The sequence below is a fragment of the Drosophila simulans genome, chromosome 3R (genome assembly GCF_016746395.2).
Source record: "Drosophila simulans strain w501 chromosome 3R, Prin_Dsim_3.1, whole genome shotgun sequence".
NCBI lineage: Eukaryota > Metazoa > Arthropoda > Insecta > Diptera > Drosophilidae > Drosophila > Drosophila simulans.
In genome coordinates, this window is record NC_052523.2 from 18,645,545 (window position 1) to 18,668,556 (window position 23,012).

General features: G+C 44.4%; 3 protein-coding genes across 3 annotated transcripts; all 3 read right to left on the bottom strand.

The window, feature by feature from the left end:
* Positions 1 to 174: 174 nt before the first annotated feature.
* LOC27207662 (putative mediator of RNA polymerase II transcription subunit 12) lies at positions 175 to 11,363 on the bottom strand. Its single transcript, XM_039294796.1, has 4 exons — positions 10,850 to 11,363; positions 1,792 to 2,976; positions 673 to 1,681; positions 175 to 564 (listed from the first exon to the last, which is right to left on the bottom strand). Exons 1-4 carry the CDS (start codon positions 10,856 to 10,858, stop codon positions 503 to 505), a joined length of 2,265 nt encoding a protein of 754 aa, XP_039150730.1. The 5' UTR covers positions 10,859 to 11,363; the 3' UTR covers positions 175 to 502.
* A 4,000-nt stretch (positions 11,364 to 15,363) lies between these two features.
* LOC6729098 lies at positions 15,364 to 21,846 on the bottom strand. The gene is made up of 2 exons (XM_044923195.1): positions 21,301 to 21,846; positions 15,364 to 21,242 (listed from the first exon to the last, which is right to left on the bottom strand). The coding sequence occupies exons 1-2, from the start codon at positions 21,698 to 21,700 to the stop codon at positions 15,457 to 15,459; spliced, it is 6,186 nt and encodes a 2,061-aa protein (XP_044779130.1). The 5' UTR covers positions 21,701 to 21,846; the 3' UTR covers positions 15,364 to 15,456.
* Positions 21,847 to 21,947: 101 nt separating this feature from the next.
* LOC6729099 lies at positions 21,948 to 22,760 on the bottom strand. Its single transcript, XM_002104384.4, has 2 exons — positions 22,375 to 22,760; positions 21,948 to 22,309 (listed from the first exon to the last, which is right to left on the bottom strand). The coding sequence occupies exons 1-2, from the start codon at positions 22,388 to 22,390 to the stop codon at positions 22,146 to 22,148; spliced, it is 180 nt and encodes a 59-aa protein (XP_002104420.1). The 5' UTR covers positions 22,391 to 22,760; the 3' UTR covers positions 21,948 to 22,145.
* Positions 22,761 to 23,012: the final 252 nt, after the last annotated feature.

Genomic DNA, 23,012 nt, shown 5'->3' on the forward strand with positions numbered 1-23,012 from the left:
TTACAGACTCTGCTAATGCGCTGTTAATATTAACACTGTACCGGTTTTCTGGTCGTAATATTTCAAAGTTTAAAAAATTAAAACCCAAAAGATAAGTACCATGATGAACTACTTCATCAGAAATCTTTATTTTTATGTTATCATTATTAAAATATATCTAAAAACAAGCTGATGTTGTACTTTAAGATAAACTTTATTCACATAGAAAATAAATAATTGTTACATTTCAACATTTTGCTTTACCATAATTACCTCCTCATATGCTCCGCATTGCTCATCCTGCTCATTTTTATATGTTTTTTCTTAGATCGATGCTTATGCTTTTAAATAGATTGTATATTTACAAAGATGTTGTACGCAAAACTTAAGTCAACGTGTAGGGCGGTAGATACTTGTTTCTGGGTAAAAAGGACTCAGAGGAGCAGGAGGTGTTTGGAGTTCGTGCTGGTTGTGGTGCGGGATGGTGGTGCTGGTTGGTGGTGCTTTTTGGTGGTGCAAGTGCTCAAAAGGCCCCGTTGAAGTGCAGGTTTTGTGAGGCGAACTGCGGTATCCCATGGTTGAGAGCTAAAACTTTACTGATTACTTTCAATTCGTCAAGATTTCTTAAGCTGCTAAATTGACTAAGATGATTGCCACTGGGGCCACTCGGTCTGCTCTTGTAGTGTGCATTACCTGGACTAATGTCGCCGCTGGCTTTTGGCTGCTGCAACTGTTGCTGCTGTTGCTGTTGCTGCAGATATTGCTGCGCGTTCTGCTGCAACTGGTTGCTCAACTGGGGCGTCAAGTGCTGCCTGTAGAAGTTCTGGTTCTCCAGACTGGGATTGGAATTGAGGCCAGGCTGCTGACTAACAATCGTGGTGGCAAAGGAGTTGCTCGGCTGAATCTCCACATTGGAGTTCAAGCCGAAGTTACCCACTCCCGTCTCCTGGCGGAATTGCCGCGCCCTTTGCTGCTGCTGTTGCTGATGTTGCTGCTGCTGCTGCTGGAACACCGCATTGCTGACGTAGTTGGGCAGCAGCAACTGTTGCTGCGGCTGCTGTTGAAATGGCTTGTAATTGTTATGGGGCAAGGCCTGCAGTTGCGACGCCTCGGCCGGTGCAAAGTTGAACTGATTGGAGGGCTGGACCTGGGGGCTTTCGTTCGATTTCTGTAGAGATTGCTGCAAATTTTGGAAAATCTGCTGCACTGCATTCGCTGGCGGCTTCTGATAGTTATTCGCGTTAATGTTGCCATTGTGCAGGGCGAATTTATGACCCGAAACGGCATCGCGCAGCGGCAATTGCTGCTCAATTGGATATGTGGGATAAATAACAGTTTTGGTATGTGTGCTGGGTATAAATTCGACCGAAGGTCTTATGGAGTAACCCCCGCCCAAAGTAGGCGGTTGCAGACCCGTCTGAATGGCCTCCAGCGGACCATGTTGCTGCTGTACTTGCGGCAGTTGCTGCTGCTGTTGTTGCTGCTGCTGCTGTTGCTGTTGCTGCTGTGGCTGCAATGTGCTGGGTTGGGCAATCGGTGAGCCCTGGAAACGGCTCTGGGTCTGCTCCTCCAACAGCTTCAGTTGACGCAGGATCAGAGCCTGCTGCTGTTGTGCCTGCACCTTCAATTGGTAGATCTGCTGCTCCAGAGCTCGCTGTCGCTCGATCAGGTAGTTATTCACACTGGGAGGCTCTGGCTCCTGCTACAAAAATCATTTAATATTATATTATTTATAAATTACCATTATAAAATATCAATCAAAAGGTATTTGCCAGTCGATAAGAAATAGCGATTTAGTTTAAAGCAGCATACCTTCACATAATTGCTAGTAGAGCTGGCCAGGAAGGCGGGAGTGGTGGAGAAACCACCGCCGGCACTGGTGCTCGTGCTGATCTGTGTGGTGGAGGTGCTGCTGCCGGTGGGTGGGAACTGGGTGGGCAGCGGAGTAGCCGGCGGCTCTGTTTCCAAAACATTCAGCTTAGTGATGGTGGGTCCGATGTGGGGCAGCTGTTGCTGCTGCTGTGGCGCTGCAAAGTTGGCGGCGGTGCGCTGATGGAGCTGGTTGCCCGCCAGCAATGGGCGGAACTTTTGGGCCGTTCCACGCTCGTCCAGATCCACCGTGAAAGCGGTCACGAGTGGCGCTTCCTGAATGCGAATGTCCTGCTTGTCGACCAGCTCTATGTTCTCCCCATCCTCATTGTGGGTGGGCCTTGGCGTGGTTGTGGTCGTGGTCGTCGTCGTTGTGGTGGTGCGACGTCTGGTGGTCCGCGGTCTGGGCGTAGTGGTCGTGGTCGTACTCGTGGACGTTGTGGTCGTGGGTGTGGTGGTCTTCCTTATATTGCTGATCTCGAATTTGATCTCGTGACTGCCGCTGTCGTGGGAGATCTCATTGCTGCTCACGGATCCTGAACTGGAGCTATCCACGCTCCGGGTGAGCTGACGATTCTCTGGACCTTCCGCCTCCGTGGACTTCGGTTCGAGGGACAGCGAAGCGGCGGGCAGATTCAGTTTCCGGATAGTGGTCTTCTTCCACAGCTTGGAGCGATCGATGAAGGAGGAAAGCAGCTGCTCCTGAGCATTCTTCTCGTCAAAAGTGGCCGTGTAGAATTGGACAGTGGGCACCACTGGCTCCGGGTCGTTGCCCCTGGTGCTCTCCTCCAAAATCTCATCCTTTTCGCGGTGCGATGGCAGAGTGGAGGTCTCTGCTCGCAGAAGCAGGGAATGGGAACCACTGCTGCTGGGACTTTCCTCACCACTCTCCGTGGCAGCCGCCTCTTCCTGTTCCAGCTTATCAATGGCCCGAAGTAAAGCCTGCCTCACGGAGTAGTCCAGCTTTTGAATGGCCTCCCTCGGAATGATCTCGTTGCTCTCTGTGCTGGAGCTCTCCACCTCCCCCTCCTTGTGATCGCCACTGGATTCCGCATTCGTCACATGGAGCTTCAGAGCAGCCAGCAGAAGAACCGCCAGCAAAGCCCAAGGCAGGCTGTTCAAATGTCTCTGTGTTTGCGAGATAAAAAGTAAAGATATGAAGATGCAGCCAACAAAGAGGAAACATTAATGGGTACGCTTAAATTTTAATAACTTAATAAGTTCGACAGCCTTCTCCTAATGGGCGTCTTAGTTTCGGGCCTCATTTGCTCCAATGGCAATTGGTGCACGGCTAGTTGGAGACACCTTGGGCTAATTGTCTGTGACACCTTAACCATTTCCAATTGCACGGCATTAGTCGAAATGGCTTTTGCCGGAATGGTTTTGGTAACTTTTTACCCACTTTGAAATGTTGTAACTTGTTGGGAAATTATATATTATGATATGTTCATTCATCTTAAGCTAATGGTTTGGTTTTATTAAGACCAATTCCTGATTTTCCACCTGATTCAAACTTGTAAACCTACTATAAGTGCACTTAAAAAAATTATAAATGCATCAAAGTGCAGACTAGCAAATCAAAAAATTGAAGTGAAGTGTGACAAATGTTTATACTATTATTTCGAATTTTAGCTGTGACTGAATTTTTATATAACTCTATTGCATTCGAAATTTCCTGATTTTCCTGAACTAATACGATACTTTATTAACCAAGCTACTCGTAATTTCGAGTGCATTTTATTTGCCACATTAGAAGCCAAGCCCAATGGCGGGAAACTTTTGCAAGCTGGTGGAAAATGGAAAATGCATGCTTCGTCTGCAGCATGTGACCCCTTCATTTTTGTTAGCCCAAGTCCACTAATCTCGACGTGGTAATCTTTCCGGCATTTGCGCCGATAGAAAATCATAACGCATTACACTTCGTTTTTGCTGCCCACTATTGCTATGCGGATTTCTTGATTTTTTTGGGGGAATCCAAAGCTGCGTTTGGGCCTTTGCCTTTTCGTTTTCCTTTGAATTTTCCTCTGCCATTGCCTTGCACAATTTCCCATTTTCAACAGCTTGACGATTGATTCCTGGTGGTTTTTCATGCGATTGGAGTCCGCAGACCGTTTGCAAATTGGCCAGCAAGTTGCAACTCTTGTTTGGCTGTGGCCAAGTGCTTAGGCTAATTGTTGCATCAACGAGCGGAGGAAAAGCAAACCATCTGACCACCTGTCGCCGGAGCTACGTGAGTTGCCCGCTTTGATTTGGTTTTGTTTTTCGGGTCTCGTATTCGGTTTTGGATTTGGAATTTTTGGTCTGCGTTTTTGGAGCTCTCTTTGGGTGCCCAGGATTTTTGTGTGGCAGTCACGTTGTTGCCACTTGGCACTTGGCATTACCCCGCGTCGTTGGCCAAATTTGAACAGTCGTGGCAAAGTCGTTGCCTGAGTGGAAAATATTTAATCGGCAGCAGCAGCAACAGTAGATGAAATGAAAAGCCCATTGGATTCGCAGCAAGGATTCCAGTCTTTTGCAATGCCAATGTTGCATAAATCGTTAGCTTCGTACAGAAAACACATTTTTTGAAGTGTCTGTTAACTTTAAAATGAATTGATATGCTTTGAATCTCTTGAAATAGTCATATTATTTGTTGGTGTGAAGTCAATGCCCAAATGATTAAGCTCAGTTTTCAGTTAGTACCCTACAAGTAATCAATCTTCCCATTGAGTAAATCTTTCAACTTTGATCAACACTCTTGACTGAAGTTCGCCCCTTAAACTTTCTACTTGCCCGCCTTCAAATCACCAAAGGCGTCTCCTTTGAAGTCCATGGCCATTATATCGAACTTGAGTCGACTCTTTTCACACTATATGGCCCGCTGAAAATAATCATAATTTTTCACAATTTTACTGCCGCTCTCCTGCCGCCCAAAAGCCAAGGCCAGAGTTCAAGTTCTGCCAAAGGGCAAAGCATTATGGACCACGCCAACGACCAGGAGGCAACCATTTTTGATGGGAAATAATTTCGGCTGGCAGTCATTTCTCCGCACAACTGGCTTGCTATTGACTTTCCGTTTGGGCTTTTCGCTTTTTGGCCAACAAAATCGATGGCCATGCCTGCTTGGCTGCTCATTTGCGTCAATTTCACTATGGAAATCATCGTGGGCATTCAGTCAGTCAGTCAGCCAAATAGTCGGACTGTCCGTCAGTCGCGTCAAGTTGGCGCTAAGCTAATCAAGTTTACCGGCTTTGATTTCGCGGATCGGCTGGGAAAAGGTTTAAACAAAAAAATGAAGAGGGAAGGAGGATCCACTGGTACAGCAAAAAGAAACAGCAATCATCATAAATTGTAATGGTCAGTTGGGAATCTCTGTAGCCACATATATTAAAAGGCGCGGGGCTCAATTGCATGTGGGCATTTCCATTTATTTCATTTCGGGCCATTTCCCTGCCATGTTTGCCACTTCAAAACACGAAAATTCCAGGCAGCATTTGCGGAAGTGCTTAATTGTAAATATCTGCGCTATTTAAGTGGATTTCTTGATTATTGCCACTAACAAAGTGTAAATACAACTTATTGAAGTTATTGATGGAAACATCAACAAAATGTGTGAGTTATAAATAAAGTTAAAAGCTTTAAGTTTTAATTGTTTTATGGCCAAAAGGTTAACAAGCCCTGCAGCTCATTGAAAATTTCTCTATTTAAAATTCGCGCCAGTTCCCAGCTGAAAACCCCAGTCAAACGAAGCCGCACAATTCCGTTTTAATTGAACGAATATAAATATATATATTTATGTGGTATATGAAAGAAATTAACAAGCGCGTAAAGCGCCATAAGGCAGCTCAATAAAACGCCTTTAATTATCCGTAATTATTTTCGCTGGCCGCTGGGTTCCGCAAAGAGCCGAAAAAGCCACAGAAATTGGCCACAAACATGCGGCAAAGTGTAAAAAGTGATTTAACAACAATCGGACAACGCCAATAAATTAGCAATACCTCAATGGATAATGGCCCAAAACCGTCTACATACATTCATACATACTATATAATTTATTTATCCCTTGTGTGTGGGTCGAAAGTGTTTTCTTCGCCGTTTTCCCTCACTTACCTCACTTGAGGTAAGCAAATATTGCCGCGGGCCAAAAGAAGCAGCCAATTGCATAATACGAAACTGGCCAAAAGCCGAAACTTCACTTTCGACGTGCGGATCGGACTGGGTAACCCAGTTCCACCGGACAACAATGAAAATATGGTACGTCATATACGTATGCCAGTAATTCGAGCTGTCAGTTTGGCGGGGCGCTTATGCTGCTTCTGGATTTCCCCCTTTATTTTTTTGCAGTCTTTATTGTGATTAATTTCACGCCTGCTGAGCCCCGCTGCACCTCAGATATTTCGCATTCTGCAGATGCATTTTTGCATTTTTGCATTTAGCATTGCTCAAACCGGTGGCTTGGTTGCATCCACATCCATATCCACAAGCCACGCATTATTAAGCAGCTGGCTAGATGATAAACCCCGAATTTCGAGACCCGGCCGAAAGTTGTTTATCTGGCTCTGGATGTAACAGTTTGCCATATAACGCAATCACAGCTCCCAGCTCTTAACCCCCAGCCCAATCCCATCAAGATCCCATCCCCTCGTCGCCAATTGGCGAGTTGGTGCAAATCGCTGTTCGTGCTTTATGTGTGCCAGCATACATATTAATGTTGTAAATATTATGTTGCAATCGCGCTGCCCCAGCAAAATCATAAAATGCAACTATATTATATTAAAAGGTCGGTTCACGCCCAAATAAACGATTTATGGATGTAAAGGAAAACATATTTGGGTATATTCATCTCGGCATAGAGTTCGTATAAATGGCCTATTATTAAGATATACAAATTGGACTGTATTCATAAGCAAATTTAGCTTGATAATTAAAACAATAGGAACTATCACGAGGAACTATCAAAAGGTGTTACAGAAATCTTCTGCGTTCAAAATTTATCAATGACCAAATAGAGCTGTCAATAAAAAAAGTTTCGTGCTGCTTTATGTATTTTTAAGGTTTGAATAAACACAAAAGTGATTTGGCAATTTGGTTTAACTCGAAGTATTTAATAAATCTATGTAGCTTCTTTTTGATTCTAAAAATGTGTTGAACAAATCTAAAAAAAAAAACATACAAGTAATAAAACCATAATAATAATACCCATATTTGAACTATATGAGGGCATGCACAAATCGATGCTATGGCTACTCTTTTGTGGCCTTTATCAATGGCGATCCCCCCAGTGTTCGGTTGCTCAATAAATTTGTTACAGTATTTTACGGGCTTTTAACTGCCTTTGTGGCTACCAAGCTTCGTTGTCCACGGAGCCATAAAAAACCTCCGTAATTGCGTGTGTGGGCCCCTGGAAGCATCTTCTCGACCATCTCGAACGCAAGGGGAGCCATCCATCCAGTTGGTTGCCCGACAGCAAGTCCCGGGCATTTGCATAATTTCACACTCACATTTCGAGGCTGACGCGCCCTGAACTCGGATTTTGTGGCATTGTTTTCGACGTGATATCGACGATATAATCTATGATCCGTGGGCCTAGGCTGTTTTGACATGGAAGCGAGCTTTTGCGTTTTGATTGGCATTGATTGGATCGCTGGTGGTTGACCAATGCGGCGATATAGCGCGATATGCGAGGGGATCTACTCCGAAATCGCATTCATAGCTGTTTACATTTCGATTAGGGCCCATTTGGCTGACTGTTATTTGCATATTTATGTGCATTTAATTGGGTTTTGGTTGCGTGTAAGATGGCATATCGGCTATTCGCTATGGCAGATCGCAGAAAGCCAAAGGTTATCATTTGGCTGATTGGCCGGCCAGGGGTCAAGTTTATTGATGGACCAGCGATAAGCAGCATCGGCTGAAGTTCAAGTTTGGGCATCAAATTGAATTCGCTAGACACATGATAATAATATTATGCTGTCTGTTACAACAGGTTATAGTTTTTATATGTTTATATATTTGTTTTTTGCCACGCCAAAACTCTCGCTGGCTGCTGAGTGAAAATCCGTGGACTCGGCTTATTGACCAACGCTTTTTGCCATCTTCCCGGCTTTTATTTAGCCACACAGCATTTCATAATAAAAATAAGACAAAATTACCAATGTGCGCATATTACGATAAATTTCCGCGGCATATACTGTACATACAGTTGCAGACATGGCGGTAAGGTTTTTCCATCCAATAATAATTTCTGTTTGTTTGTTGGTGTTTCGGTTCGCGTAATGTCTGCCCATTGTTTGGGCTTCGGATTTTAAGGAGGGGCTGCAGGGGAAATCTCTGTGTTTTCTTTTACAATTTTTTTTCCTCGCTTTTTGTTTTGCTCTTTACATCTAATGGCGCGTTGAGACAAAAATGCAATGTCAATGGCATCATTGGGCCGTGTACTCGGCAATTTCGGTTTCACTTTTATCGATGCCCGGGCATCTGGTCTCCGAAGATCCGAATGTTGAGGAAGAGCCCAGCGAAGCCAAGTCGAGGTGAAGATGAAGATGCTGCCGGTGCAGAGATCATCGGTGGCCAGTGGAAGTGGTAAATGTTTTTATGCCTAGCTTTGTTTTGGCCTGTCTATATAGTTGCATATTATTATGTAAATCGCTTACATTGTGTGTGCTCAGCGTCGTGTGCCAGTTACCACCACTGAAAACTATCTACAATTGCCCGTTCGAAATGCTGCTGTTGACCTTTCGGCCGATGCGTCCGTCGATGGGTTTACAAAACAAAAGACTTAGGCAACGAACGCGACACTAAACTCCCCCTAAACGCGTTGCATGACCGCCAACTCATCCGCTGCACTTGCTCAGCGGCTTCATAGTTATACTTTACAAGTGGCACTGATTTATTCGAGGAGCATCTTCGTGCCCATTCCCTGTTCCTTTCCGTTGCCCATCTATCATATGGTAAATTGTAAATTGCTATTTTGACAATTGCACAATTTCGTGCAGACCATGGGCAAAGATACAGATCTCCTCGCACGATATATGTTGACTGCTCAGTGTGCGGGCGGTTTTTTCTTGTTATTTATTTCTTGCTGAATCCATGAATTGGATATCTTGTGAATGAAGCGCCGATCGTGAGTGAGTGTGTGGTACTTTTACTTTTGTTACCCTACAATGGCGCCGGGTCAACAGTTCCGATAAGCAAATCAAACAATACTCCCGCCCCCTGATCAATGACTGTGAAAATCGGTGCCCCGGGGCACTTGAAAACGTTAATTGAAATAACCGGGAGAAACTCACGTGTGATAAAATTGATTGAAATGTGTTTTTTTTTTTGTGAAATATTTTGTGCGCCATTTTTGGGTAAACTATTTTTGTTATTGAGCCAATTGTGTTTTTCATTAATAAAACTGATGTGGATAAGTAATAACTACAACTGTGAATTGGTATGGGGCAATTTTTAGATGTTTTTAGAAATTGTTTTTATTGTTTTATCCAGCAGGAAAAAAAATAAAGGTAGTTTACGCAGATGAGCTCGGGAATTTGGGGTTGTGATAATCTTTATTAATGAACTACAATTGGCTTTAAAATTTGTTTAGCTTTTTTTTTTGTATTTAGGAAAGCGTCGATTCAAAAAATTATAAATAAGTATGAGTATAATAACATAACAAGTATTTTGATTTTAAAGGGGTTTTGTCTTTACTATTTTCATTGATTGCATTGATGCGCTCTTAAGTTTCACAACTCGTAGTCAATTGTTTACTACCCGTGTCTTAACATTTCCTTAAAAATTTAATTTAATTTTTCTTTATTTTTTAGCACATGGGGCAGAAACCGGCAGTGTCCCTTGACACTGACTGCCGCTGGATGATTTATGACCCGTTGGCTAATTTTGGGCTGGAGAAATCAGCGGCCGGCAAGGAAGCCATCGTTTTTTTTTGCCAACGCAAACAGAAATGTGTAAAAAAGGAAAACGCAGCATAATCAATTTTAAGCATTGTCAAACTGCAATTATGCAATGGTGAAAAGTGAAATTTTATTGCATGTCAACAACGGCAGACATCTACACACATCTTGCGTTTTGGGACGTCTTCACCGATGACTTGGTAGATGGGCAGGGATTGGTTTTTTATGCTTTTCGGGTCTGGGAATGGGAGTCGATCCGGTTGCTCGGCTCCAGTCGAAGGCTGCTGCCAACTCTCAACTTTGGCTGGCGAACAACAGGTCGCACTGGCGTTGGCCATTTGAATTTGGCCATAAACTGTCGATTGCATAAGCTGGAAATCGGATATGCCTGGGGTGTGGGCCTCAGCCTGGCCAACATGCGGGCCAGAAGGCCCATAAATCCTTGGCGGGTTGGCCAATCCAATTGGGTTAAACAAGCGACTAGCACCTGTGTCTAAAACCAATCCGCTCTCGTTTTGACCTCCGACTTTATATGCTTTTAACGCTCCTAATCAGGCATGTTCACCAAATGGACTTTGAGTGATTAGGGGTCGTAAAACAACTGGAACTCGATCGGTAGCTGGCAGACGCATTAAATGCGTCTCACATGTCGCTAATTAAATTGTTTTATTGACTTCGAAACGGAATCATTAAACGGCATTAAAAACCCATTACACAAATGACTTGGCAAATGACTTTCAATAACTTGGTCTTGCCAAAAACGTTGAGATCCCATGCATATATTCATGATTGGGCTATCTGATCGATTGGCGTCGATCGCAGCTGTCAGTCGGAAACCCAGAAACACGGTAACTCCCACACCCGCATGTCTACGTCTAATATGCCAAAATTGGGCGTGGTCAGATGTCTTGCTAATTGGAAGTAATTTAATTATCGAGGCAGGTGAAATTTCCATAGAGGTTCGTTTGTTAAACTTTCAGATTGCTAGAATCTTTAGGGGATTCCTTGAAGCGTTATTTATCACTTGCCATGCATTTATTTAGATTATAAACTTAACAAAGAACGTAAATTATAGATAAGCTAAGAAGTATCTGAGTACAGAAGTAGTCTTCTTTTCTAAAACTTACCACCAGCATTTTGGCCAAGTATCTTAGGGAAATGTATCCAATCTAATAGCGCAGTAATCCGATGGTTAGACGAGCACTCCACCACACTCTCTACTTCGCTTTTGGACGATGCACGCAATCAAAACGTAATATTCGAATCGAGACAGAAACATAAACTAATCAAATGCGAATTAGCTGCTAACGTTTCCTTTATTGTATGTGGATTATATACATTTGATTTGTATAATGCCAATATGCCGCTGGCTGTCGGCCGTTTCTCGTTGCACTTTATTTTCGATTAATTGCCAAATTTCGAATCGTTATTTTCGAATTAGCGGACAACAGTTCACACCGGCCGATAATTTTCGCGGCTCAGAGTTAGTTAGATTTTGTGAGTTTTGCTGCTTAAAGGTCGCCTTTTAGCTGCTTTCGGATTTGGTGGCTAACCGCTGGCAGAGGCAAGCTGAACTGAACCAAAACCAAACCAAACCAAACCGTCTGAACGCTCGATGCAGACTGAGCCGCGATCGTGGCAAGGTTTCCTGGCCGAAGACAAAAGCATAAGACCATGGGCCGCCGAAGATGCTGCAGATGTGGTCGTTGTCAGTTGGCTATGAATGAAAGCTCATTATGGCCATCTCGTCTTGTTTTTAGTTTTCGGTCTTAAGCTTGAACTTGGCTGCCGGACTGGACTGCAAATTTACCTTACCTTACCTTACTACACCTTTAATGGCCAACCGTTGCCATGACGCAACGGAATTCTAGTGGAGCTGCACTCCCTTGGGCGCTAATTAAGTTTTATACATTTACATACATTTATTGGGATTGGGGGCTGGCTGGCTCACTTTCTCAGCATTACCCAACCAAGTCTGGTTTCGCTTTCCTCCGAAATCCTTGCCCACAGCTAAATGAACACCTTCAGCCAGTTTGGGCCAACTCGCACACGTGCCGCAGATCAAAGTTGGCTTTCAGCTTCCTAGTAGCCAATTTTTGGGCCACTTCACGGCGCGAATTTCTCTCGCATTAGCGCCAATTCGGCATGTAAATTAACTCATTTCTGAAGACGCATGTTTCAATATTCGATTTCCGGCTGACTTTTCCACTTCCGCTCAACTTTGCCACTTGCAATTATTTCTTTGATGAGGCTTTTGATGAGCAGCCAACTGCCAAACAGGGTAAACCTGGAAGCGCTTTTGGCCATCAATGGCCGGCATCAAATCGAAACTGCAGCTTAAGGAAATTAAGTGTTGAAAGTTGTAGTTAATTGGAAAAATATTCAGCGAAAAGGGTTATCCTAAATAATGGATTTTATGGTTTATTTTTGATCGTAAAACTACTCTTTTTTAATAAGTGCCTAAGTAATGCACCATTGCATTTAATAACATCTTTTGGGTATCAGCATAACAATGTTAGTAGCTGGCATAACACCATTTTGGTAACCTGTCTGGGAAATCACCATTTGGCGGGGGAGTGCAACTGGAGACCCATCCTCTGTCAATGGAAAATCGGCAGGCAGTGTGGGGCACTTTCCGCCACCCGACTAGTTTCCACATGCCACCGGTAGGAGAGTCTGGGAGTCGCATCTCTTAGCGGCAGATTACTGGGCAAATGCTTGGTAAAGACCAACTGAAAGCCACAAAAGCGAGCCAAAAAGCAAACATCGAACACGTTGAGCATGGCATCGAGTGGCAAACCAGCTTTCTTCGTCGTGACTTTTGATATTTGAAATGATGGCGAGACGCCTCGACGCCGCCGCCTGGTGAGCTTTTGAACCCGTTTGCACCCTTTTCCAACTGTTCCATGCGTTTTTCCACCGCCACCCCTTCCCATCACCCATTTCCATTTGACTTTTCCGATTCGAAGTCGTTTGCTGCTCTGCATGCTGAACAAATTTTGATTGTGGCCAGGATACAAATCTTCGGGAGGAACGTGAGGATCCGCGGGGCATTTGGGTGGGTAGTACCACAACTGGTGGTCGAGTATCACCATTATACACTCAAATCATCTAATTCTATATTGGAATGAAAAATTATCACAAAAATATATTCCACTTTCTATCTGAAGAGTATATGCTGATATATGTTAAAAAGTTTATAGTATGCTATTTGAAGATCGGACATCTTAGGACTTTATAGGGAATCCTTTTTCTCAGTGAAAGGCAAATGGAAAATACATGTTGCTTGGTTGTACAGCTACACCAGAGCTAAGTAAACTGAATTCGTAATGAAGTTTTGCGGTTACGGATTGGCATCCCATCGTACGTGATCCCAGCTGCCATAACTCAAGGCAACCGTAATTTTGACCCCACCACAGAGCTCCATTTGGCAACCCATAGATGACCTTAGCCACTTGATTCATCCCGCCACGCCTTAATCCAACTACCGTTTACAAATCGCCCATAGGCCGCATAATAAAGTCATCCATCTGGGCAACCAATCATCATCATAGCCGGGGGCTAAGCTTTATTGTGACACTTGATTGAACCACCCGACCGATATTGGCATTTTGAATTGCAGGAATTTATGATTGGCGGTGGCAAATGAAATCATAAATAGCAAAAAGAGCAACGAGTTCACTAAATGGCACAAACGCGACGCACAATCGGGAAATTTGTTTATAAATAAATTTGTATAAATTGCATAGATTTGACATAAGACAAAGGCCTTTGTGCCCCACGAAATAAACGTGTCAATGAGGGCCGCGGTAATAATTTAAAATGCAAATAGTCGAAAAAGGCAATCGCAGGCCGTCGTTTAAGGTGTGAAATATGAATGCGGCAGAGGCAGCTCTAATCTTCGCCGGACTCCATGAAACCAGAGAAGAGATTTGCCAACGCACTCCGGATAATCATATGCATCCAAATGTGTTTTAGCTGCGAGGGGTCGGGGTATCCCCCCATACATATCGTTTTATCGGGCGTCTTCGGTTACAATTTACATTCGGGGCCTTGTCAGTTCCGGATTAGACAAAATTGCTTTTTAAGTAAGCTAAATCAATCATTTGACAGCAGCTTAATTGTCCAGCGATCGCTGGTCACGCCTGCCCAAAAAAGAGGCTATGGGATTGTCTTCTGTTTTTTTTTTTTTTTGGACAGCTGCTGCTCCGGCTACCGGCTGAACTCCTGACCCCCGCATTTTTCATTTTGGCCCATTGTGGGGATGCTGATGGTTCAATGCCATGGCAGCCAGTTTTCCTTTGGCTACTTTTCACAGTGATTGAATGGAGTTTGGGGAACCGAAATGTCAGGGAAACTTGGACATCGAAGGATTTTGATTGATGCGTGAAGTAAGTGAAATCTTGTAGAAAGAGAAATCTCAATGGGTCTACGTGGAGATACAAGAACCAATTGAATTGCTGGGCTGACCAAATATATATATATTTCAAAAAACTAATTAAGGGCAACTTATAAAAAAGCGTAGTGTAATTTTTTAATTATTTAAGACAAATATTAGGTAAGGTCAACATTTCTATTTTTAAACATTATCTGGCTTATGGGTTTTCACCGTTCAATCAGGCCAATCAAAACGTGTTTTCCCTGCAACCTGATGAAGATGTGTCCAATTAATGGCACCTCGATTTACGACCAATTTTTTAGGGCTTAATGATTATAACTAGTTAGCCATCGAATATTAATACAATCCATCAAACGCTATAATATGAGATGATTTCCGAGATCATTTGGTTTCTTTATTTGCGTATTCCCATCTTGTTTATGCCTTGAGCCAATCAAATTTATACATTTATTCGATCCACTATATTTTTGAGGCCAAAACATACATTTGATACGTTTTGGCTAACAAAATGCCAGGCAATATTAATCAATTATGTCGCATCCAGCCGCATCTGCAACTCCAGAGCCCGACCCAACCCCGAGTTTTATGTAACAAAGTGGCTTAGATTTCGAGACAGCTAGTAAGATCATAAATCTTGTGAATATTTTCGTCCGTCGATTGCGTCAACTTTGCGCACTTTGCTTTACATATTAGAAATCCACAGACCAAAAATGATTCGTTTCCATCTTCTTTTGGCTAAGCTCTTTGTGGTGATTAACATTTTGTTGACCCAACAAATTGTAGGTGGGTCTGGGGTCGCGAAAGATGCATGCGCACCTTATGGATGGGTGCAGGGTGGGCATCGGTGGACGCCCACTTGTGGTGCGTGTGAAAACGGATTGGCCAAATTAACAAACGCTAAAGGGTTTTGCCATGGTCCAATACTTTGTCTCCGGACTTCCATCTCTTTTGGCCCAACTGATCTTTTGTTATGCTGATTGTCCGTAATTTGTCATACGCTGCGGGCCGACTAATGAACGCTGAGGGGGCTTATGGAGCAGCCGGAGACATGACAGTTCGTTTTCAACACATCTTTAAGTGATTCGCTTTCGAGTGACTCCCACAAATATTGATACAGAATGAGTTACGGCGGTAATCAGTCAGTCTGGAGCTCTAAGAGCAATACTCCATCATTATGTGGATGTATACATAATAGTATTTCACTGAATTATTATTTACACAGAAAAAAGTATAAGATTTAGATTTCTCGTTTCATTGCATACAATTTAATGGTTCGGTGCCTATACAGTTAACACAATTTTATAGCTTAACCTAAGAAAAAACAATAAAAAATCGCTACTCCGTTGGTTCCGCCAGCAGCTTGGTTTCCCCGTCACTCTCCGATTTATGCGCTTGCGCCCAGTCAATGACAAATTCCCGCAGACTGGACAACGCGAGCACGGCAGGAGCCTCGAGCTTTTGATCCTTGGCCAGCCAGTCGCAGTATTCGGAACGCGAACAGGCGCCAGTGCTGCCAAAGCTCCGCACATAACGCACACTCGCCAGCTGGTCGGGCCATTGCCGCGAAATGCACTCCAGCAGGGTATCCATTTGGGTGGCGGACACGGCACGATGCTGGCCACAGGCCGAGCCAGTTTTCCACAGAACGTTGAGCAGGCGACCCAAGCCAGGAACTGATATCCGTGGAGAGAGCAGCGGCAGTAGCTGCAACACCAGACGATAAACTCGCAACTGGATGTGGTCGTAATCCGGCAGTTCCGAACGGGACGCGGCCAAGGCATACCACAGATTGTTGAGGATGCTGATGACACCCTCGATGATATCGAACTGATGGAACTCTGTGTCGCGGATGACGCCAATCAGCCAGGACAGAATGCCTACGTGCTCCAGCATGATTTTCACAGCTCCGGGAATTTTGACGCATGTGGAGAGCACCGAAAGTAGAAGCAGATTCATTTCCAGGGTGTCCAAACTGGAGCCGTAGAATCCAAGGAGGACCTTAAACGTATTAGTGGATACCAGCAGGAAAAGGTCGGCGCTGCACTTAATGCCGCATCTGAGCAACTCCACGATAAACTCGCGGTACTGCTGGTGCTCTGGTTCCTGGGAGTAGAAGAAAACATTGAAGTCGGGTATCGTCTGGAAGTTGAAGCTCTGTTTCAGCCGCAGATACATCATCAGTCGCTTGTACAGCAGATGTGTTGGCTCTGTGCTCAAATTAAAGCTTTGAGCGATAAACAGGCCAGGAATCAAAGGAACCCTAGGTGTTCCTCCATGCGTTCTCCTCTGTGCAAGCCACGAGTTTCTCAGATCGGCCAATCCTGCCTGAATGTTCTCATAGGCCTGCGTCCACAGCGGGCGCTCGTAGAAATTGGAGAGCTCGAAATGAGCACGATAGCGTTGCTGGCAACTGGCAGCCGCCAGTCTCATGTCCTTGTCCAGAGATGATAGACCGCAGAAAGTGATCGCCAGTAATCCATTCTGGACAGGCCAACGGGCCCAGACTACGGACTCGGGTGCGAAGCAGTGCATCATCATGGGTAAGAGGAAGGCGGGATCGTAGCAGGTGTCGTATATAGTCTCGCGCTTCGGGCAAATTCGTCGTAAATCCTGTGGGAAATCGAGTACACCCTGCTCCACCATTTTCTCCAACTGATTGTCGCCAAAGCTTATGGATTTCTTTGCCGGATTTTGAAACTCCGTGGAGGGTAGTTGTTGGCTAGCATGGAGGCTCCTCCAAATCGGAAAATTTTCAATGGTGTACTCGCTAGTCTCTCGAACAATCAGGGCTAGCACCTGAGCCACATTCGTCTCCTGCTGTTGCAGCCTGGTTCGCACATCCTCGTCCGCAGCCCTCAAGGCATAATGGGCCACAGCACTTTCGCCCCAAATGAAAGGTCTAAACTTATCCAAGCCCACGTCGAAGCGTTCGTAGTGCTCCAACAGTGCTAATCCATATCGATCCGCAGGAGACAGTTTTGCATGATAGGAGCCAAGGATTACGGGTATGTGATCAGATTGCAGGGCACTAGGTGCCTTTCTGGCCAACACCTCCATTAGGTGTAAAAGCTGCGTTTTGGTTTCACTTGGCTTGCCTAAGAGATGGTCAAAACAGCAAGAGTGCGTGCAAATCATTTCGTATAGAAGTGTTGGTGTTGCATCCTCCTCCTGCTGTGCATCCTCCTTATAATCATCAAATATTCCATCACACAGGAAGGCCATCAGCTTTAGCACAAGCCCATTTGTTTCATCCTGAAGTGGCAATCGTTCCTCGCCGAGGTGAAGGGCCAACTTTAAGCTACTCTTGCAGAAGTTAAGCCACTGCGGGTTCTTTTGCAAGCGACTCCAGTCCAAGGGTAGATCGACGGTCCGATTCGTCTTCCACCACTCGTAACAGTTCCACGAGATTTGCTCTAGCTTGGGCAGATCCAAAGCCTGTTTCTTCAAATCCAGTGCTAGCAGTTGAACATTGAGGTTTATATAATTAACAAAGACGGTGGCTTTTTGCTTTTCATCCTTAGCGGCGGCAAAGCCCTGCCAGTAAATCTCCCGCAGGACTCGCACCTGGAAGAGTTCCACGGAATCGAGCTTCAGTTGTTTCTGGCAGTAATCGAAGCACTCAGATTTTGGCATGCAAAGTGCAATAAGAAGAGCGCTGGCCTCTGAATTCTCCCGGTAGATTAGGGCAGCCTTCTGTGGCTTCTCGATGCTCTTCATAAAGCCGTTCTTGTAGGTCTGATAGCAACGTTGAAGCACTGGTAGAGGTATCTGGTAGTTCTTCGTCAAAGCAATATCCAGAAGGGGGTACACCAGATCCTTCTGCTCCAAATTGCTTGGTAGTAACTCTGCGAATTTCTCAGCTAATCGGGGCTGTCGCTCGAGCAGCAAGCAGGCCAAACGAATGGCGGATTTGCTGAGTTTTCGAGAGGATGTAAAGAAACAGGCAAAGAACTCACTGTCGCACTCATCCATGTGGTGATGGTAATTGAGCAAAAACTCCAAGACGGCCAACTCCAATGGTTCCAGTTGCTGCTCATTCAGCTCGCCGAAGTCCTTGTAGAAGGTCAGGATTAATTTCAATGACTTCCCGCAATCAATGGGCTCCTTTAACGTGTTCATTCGACCCAACAAACGTATAAGTAGATCAAAGTAATGATTTGGTTTACCATTCGGAATGCAGTCCTTTGCTTGCACTTTGGTTGTTAGCAAGTCCAGCATTTGAGAGCATTGATCAGAGTTAAATTCAAATGAATCCACCAATTTCACACACTCGTCGAGCTGCTGTTGATTTCCCAACTGATCCACCGGTGTATCCAAAGCAATATCCAGAGTCTTGATCAAGTGCAAGCGATAGTTGGCAGTATAGGTCTCGAATCGAGGCAAGCTGCGGCAATGCTCCACCAATCTCCTAAGGAAGATAACATAGTTTAAGCGAGATTCGCTCGTCTCGCTGAGCAATTCAGTTGGGTGCAATTGCCACAGACGATGGGTAAATATGTAGTGCAGCATACTTTGAGTAAAATTTTCGTCTTGCTGCTCATCTTCCGACTCCTCAACTTCTTCTGGCCCATCTACCTGACTGGCAATTTGAAGGAATTTGATAAGAAAATCTGCTGTCAGCTCTGCTTGAGGTTTACTTAATTTCTCGCTGGTGAAGAAATGGCTAAAAACGAAAAGCAAATCTTGGACGTAGATCATATTGCGACGTGGATTTCCGAGGGAGGAGTGCAACAACATTGTCTGGCCCTCTTCTAGTTGTAGCTCGAAGTTGTTTTCCACATCGTCCACTTTAAATACCTGCTCGAAGGGCATGGTTTCACTTTCTGTGCTAACCTTTCGCATTTGCTTAAGCAAGGGCCATTTATCAAATATAAGGTGGGGAAGTTTCTTTGGTTTACCATTTCCTTTACCAGGCAGCCAACTCTTCATATAGTTAGTGTGCTTGCTTAAGTTATCCTCGTAAATTTGCAGCACTATTTCCGGCTTGCTGTGATAGTGGAAAAGCAGAACAAATACTAGCTCCACATATTCGTCGTATGGTTCCTCCAATTCTACACCCTTCAGCAACAGCGGCATCATCTTGCTAAGGGTGAGAGTTTCCACATAAGCCTGCACGGTTTGACCTTGCTCAATTTGAGCAAACAATTTGCTCAGGTTCTTGGTGATTATGGCAGTATCCGCAACGCTTTGTTCCGGAAGCTCAATCTGTCTCCAATCCAAGCAGAGTATGGTCAGCAGGATCTCTACAACGTTGGTCACCGTAGCGGGACCAAATCCAATAAGGGCCTCTATCCAGATATTGATCTCATGCCTGCAGGAGTCAAACATCCCTGTGTTTTGGAACAGGCGACTCAATATGTTTCCAGACTCCGATTTGATTGATTTTTCCTCCAGCATGTAGGCTTTAATGAATGATTTAAATACGTTGCCGAAAAGGGGTTGAGTTGGGTTCAAGGAGTGCGGAAAGAGCAGCAGGATGGTTTTAATCGACTTCAGTTCTAATTGAATCTTCAAGAGCTCTTCCGGTTGATTCAGTTTATCAAAATCAGTTTCGTATAGGGGTCGCAACACATCCAAATAATCCAGAATCTGACTTGTCTTATTCACAAACGCTCGATTCTCCTTGCACAGAAGCATCACCAGGTCCAAAGTGATTGATAAACTCTCAAGTACATTCACTCCTTCCAAGTTTTTCTGTTTGATGAACACGTAAAGCGAATATAGAATGGACTCGATAGTGGGAAAATGCACCAGCAGATGGTTAAGTAAATCGAACTTAAATTTACGCAGCGAGTTGCCGGCTTTTTTTGATTGCTCTCGGACCGCAATGGCATGCATATAGTTGCTGTACTGTTTCATCATGGAAAGCAGCAGGCGCAGTACAGCCAATCTCAAATTGAAGTCTGGATCGCTCAAGTACTTCTTACCCGTGATGTGAAGCAAAGCTTCGATGGGCAAACACAGCTCCTTGATCCAAAATGAGAAATCCGTTAGGGTCATCTTATCGAATGCTGATGATAGAGCACTGGGCGGGACTGCATTAATGATTTGGGCGAGAAACATAACAGCCTTGGGCAAATCCGTCGACTTGGTTTTGACCGGACTGAGCAGTGAGGAACAATTCCTCACTGTATTGCGTCCCAAGTCTGGACAAGCAGTTAGTGTTTTAATAACCAAATCCACTTTGCGCGGATTATCGTAGGGCTTGAATAGAGAACCAAGTAATCTGCCCTGCAGCTTGTTTTGCTTTTGGCGGTAGTGCGTCATCGCATCAAAGCAGATGCCGTGCTTGCGGGAAGTCAGAAGGACCAGCAGAAGCTCGTGAACGGCAGCCGATACCGCTTCCGCCTCCTGTGGGTTTGGAGGCATCATAGAAGCATGTTTCGATTTAGCGAACATCACCTTGAGTCCCATGGGTCCCTCCCAATCGTAGAGGCGACGCAGATTTTTGCAGCACTCTAAATCGAAAACCAGAACCTTCTTGGTCTTCTGTATTTCGGGGTTCTCCAGCACATATTGCCGTAGTGCGTTAAGCACCACACAGACGGTAACGTGGTCATCGTAAACCAATCCCTTGGCCAGCACACCAATTAGTTGCCCTCGATCCAGGATGTTCCGGATAAGTAGCGTATTCCCCTCGACCAGGAAGGCCAAAATAAAGTGGATAAACGCTTTGCGCACTGTATCCTCGCATTGGTATTCGCTCTTTTCATGGGACAGCAATTTCTGCGTCACAATCACGTTGGAAAGCACATCATAGGAATTCAGAACTTGGCGAGCCAATTGAGGCTCCACGCACACAATAGCGGTGAGCAGTTTTAGGGCATTACGCCGATGGCCTAGCTGCGTTGATTTCATTTGATTCTCGAGCACTCCTCCGTGAACCTTGAGAAAATATCTACACCCGTGGACAGCCGACTCCATGTGGCTCTTCTGGTTGGTAAGTATTTCCATCAAAACTCGGTGCAAAGCCTCTGTGAGGTAGTCCACGTGCAATAAATTAGTCTTGTCGATCCTTTCGAATGCTTCTGCTAACTCCAAGGGCTTCCCGCGCTTTTCTATGTACTTAGCCGCAAGCTTAGGACGCGTGGTGGAGCACATGTGCAGAAAGTGTCGCAGTTCTGGAATTGGGATTCGTGAGTTAGCGATTTTTTATTAAACGTATTAATCCTAACCCACCTGTTATGAAGTTATTGCCGCGAAGCTTGGTTCGAAAATGCATCATCTTAAAGTCGTTGGGAAAGCGGATATGGGATTCTTCGGGTTCAATCCCGGAATCGCGACTTATTTCATCCTCATCCTCATCCATCTCCGCTTCCACCTGTTGTTCTACACTTGTGTCGGATGTCTTAGACTTTTTAGACTTCTTCTTTGATGGAGTGGAGTCAGCAGGATTGGTTTCAGTAATTTCCAGCTTGGATTCATCGATTGATTCCGCAGTTTTATCCTTCTTTTTCTTTTTCTTCGGTGTGTCAGACTCCTTGGCCAGTTTTTTGGGCACCTCCACTTCACCATCATCCTCTTGCTCAGCAGTTGTCTCTTCGTGCCTCCTTTTCCTTCGATTGGGTTGAATGGCCATTTTGCTTTAATAATAATAATATAAATTATATTTGCTTATTTACAGCATAAATCGTTTAAAATTTAAGTTAAATACAAAAACAGCCGCACACACGTGCTGGCAGAGAATGGTATGACCCTTTTTAAAATACCGAAAAATACCGCCCTTGTTTCAGTGTTGTAAAGGGTGACACTTGGCGCGCACTTAAAATGTGCACTGGCGAAACAGAAAAAAAAACCAGAACAGCAACTTATTCAAACAGATTAAAGTAAGGATTTAATTTACCAACAATTTTATACTCTTCAACAATAAACAACGTATTTTACTACAATAATAACTACAAAGGGTGCACAACTTGGAAAAAACCACATCTCGGCACGGTAATGACTCATAATCCAATCTGGCATTTGGCAATTTACACAGTTTTTCCTGGACATGAACGTTTTCTCTGTTGCTTTAACCGCGTCTAGTCATCCTCGAGGGCCGCATTGGTGGCTCCACCAGATCCATATCCAGATCCTGCAGGAGCCATGCTGGTCACCGATCCAGAAACCGGGAATTCCGGCAGAGTGGAGCGTTGTTTGGCCGCAGCCGGCGGAACCGCGGGCAAATCGACTGATTTACTTTTGCCTGCAAGTACACAACTATTATTAGTCGCTGTTATTGGCTTAAGCAGATAACTTCAAATCACTTACCAAAACAACAACCCATTATGGTATACTCTTGACTGATTCTCGGGGCGAGTGGGCTAATTTGCTGAAAGTTCTTTGAGCACTAAATCGGGCAAATCAAATCGGTGGCCAATTGACTGGGTATGCGTATGTGTGCACCTGAGGCGTGCAAACGACTCATGGCTAATTGATAAGCCCTGCTGTTACTTTTATTCTCTTTTTGTTTAAAATGTAAAGTGGGTTATTTATGACACCATGGGCAGGTCTGCTATCAACAGTGTACGGCCCATCGGCCGTATTAGCCTCGTGCAAAGAGCTGTAGAACTGTGATAAAAGCGGACATTGCCGGTCGGATATAACCGCAGTGAAGCGACCAACAAACCAATTACGATAAGCTCTTATCAGGGGAAAACGTTTTCAATGCTCTCTAATTGGCGCTAAATATTCAATTGTCGTTATGATATCGTTAATCGAAAAGGCTATCGATTGAAAGCTCCGCTCTAGTGAACCAGATTTCAAAACCGCTTAAAAGCAATTGACATTTAAGCAATTTACGTAGTAAGTGCGACCATTTTAAACAAATTAATAGTTAACATACAATTATACATTTTACAAAAATATATATTTGTAGGATTGAAAATCTCTTTAGCATTATTATTTGT

Bases quoted from the DNA above. Each gene is read 5' to 3' on its own strand.
- LOC27207662 (XM_039294796.1), bottom strand. The intron at 1,682-1,791 runs GTATGCTGCTTT...TGATTTTTGTAG, and splicing joins CTACTAGCAATTATGTGAAG to CAGGAGCCAGAGCCTCCCAG. The intron at 565-672 runs GTAATGCACACT...GTAAAGTTTTAG, and splicing joins CAGCGGCGACATTAGTCCAG to CTCTCAACCATGGGATACCG.
- LOC6729098 (XM_044923195.1), bottom strand. From the start codon at position 21,700: ATGGCCATTCAACCCAATCGAAGGAAAAGGAGGCACGAAGAGACAACT. The intron at 21,243-21,300 runs GTGGGTTAGGAT...TCCCAATTCCAG, and splicing joins CGGCAATAACTTCATAACAG to AACTGCGACACTTTCTGCAC.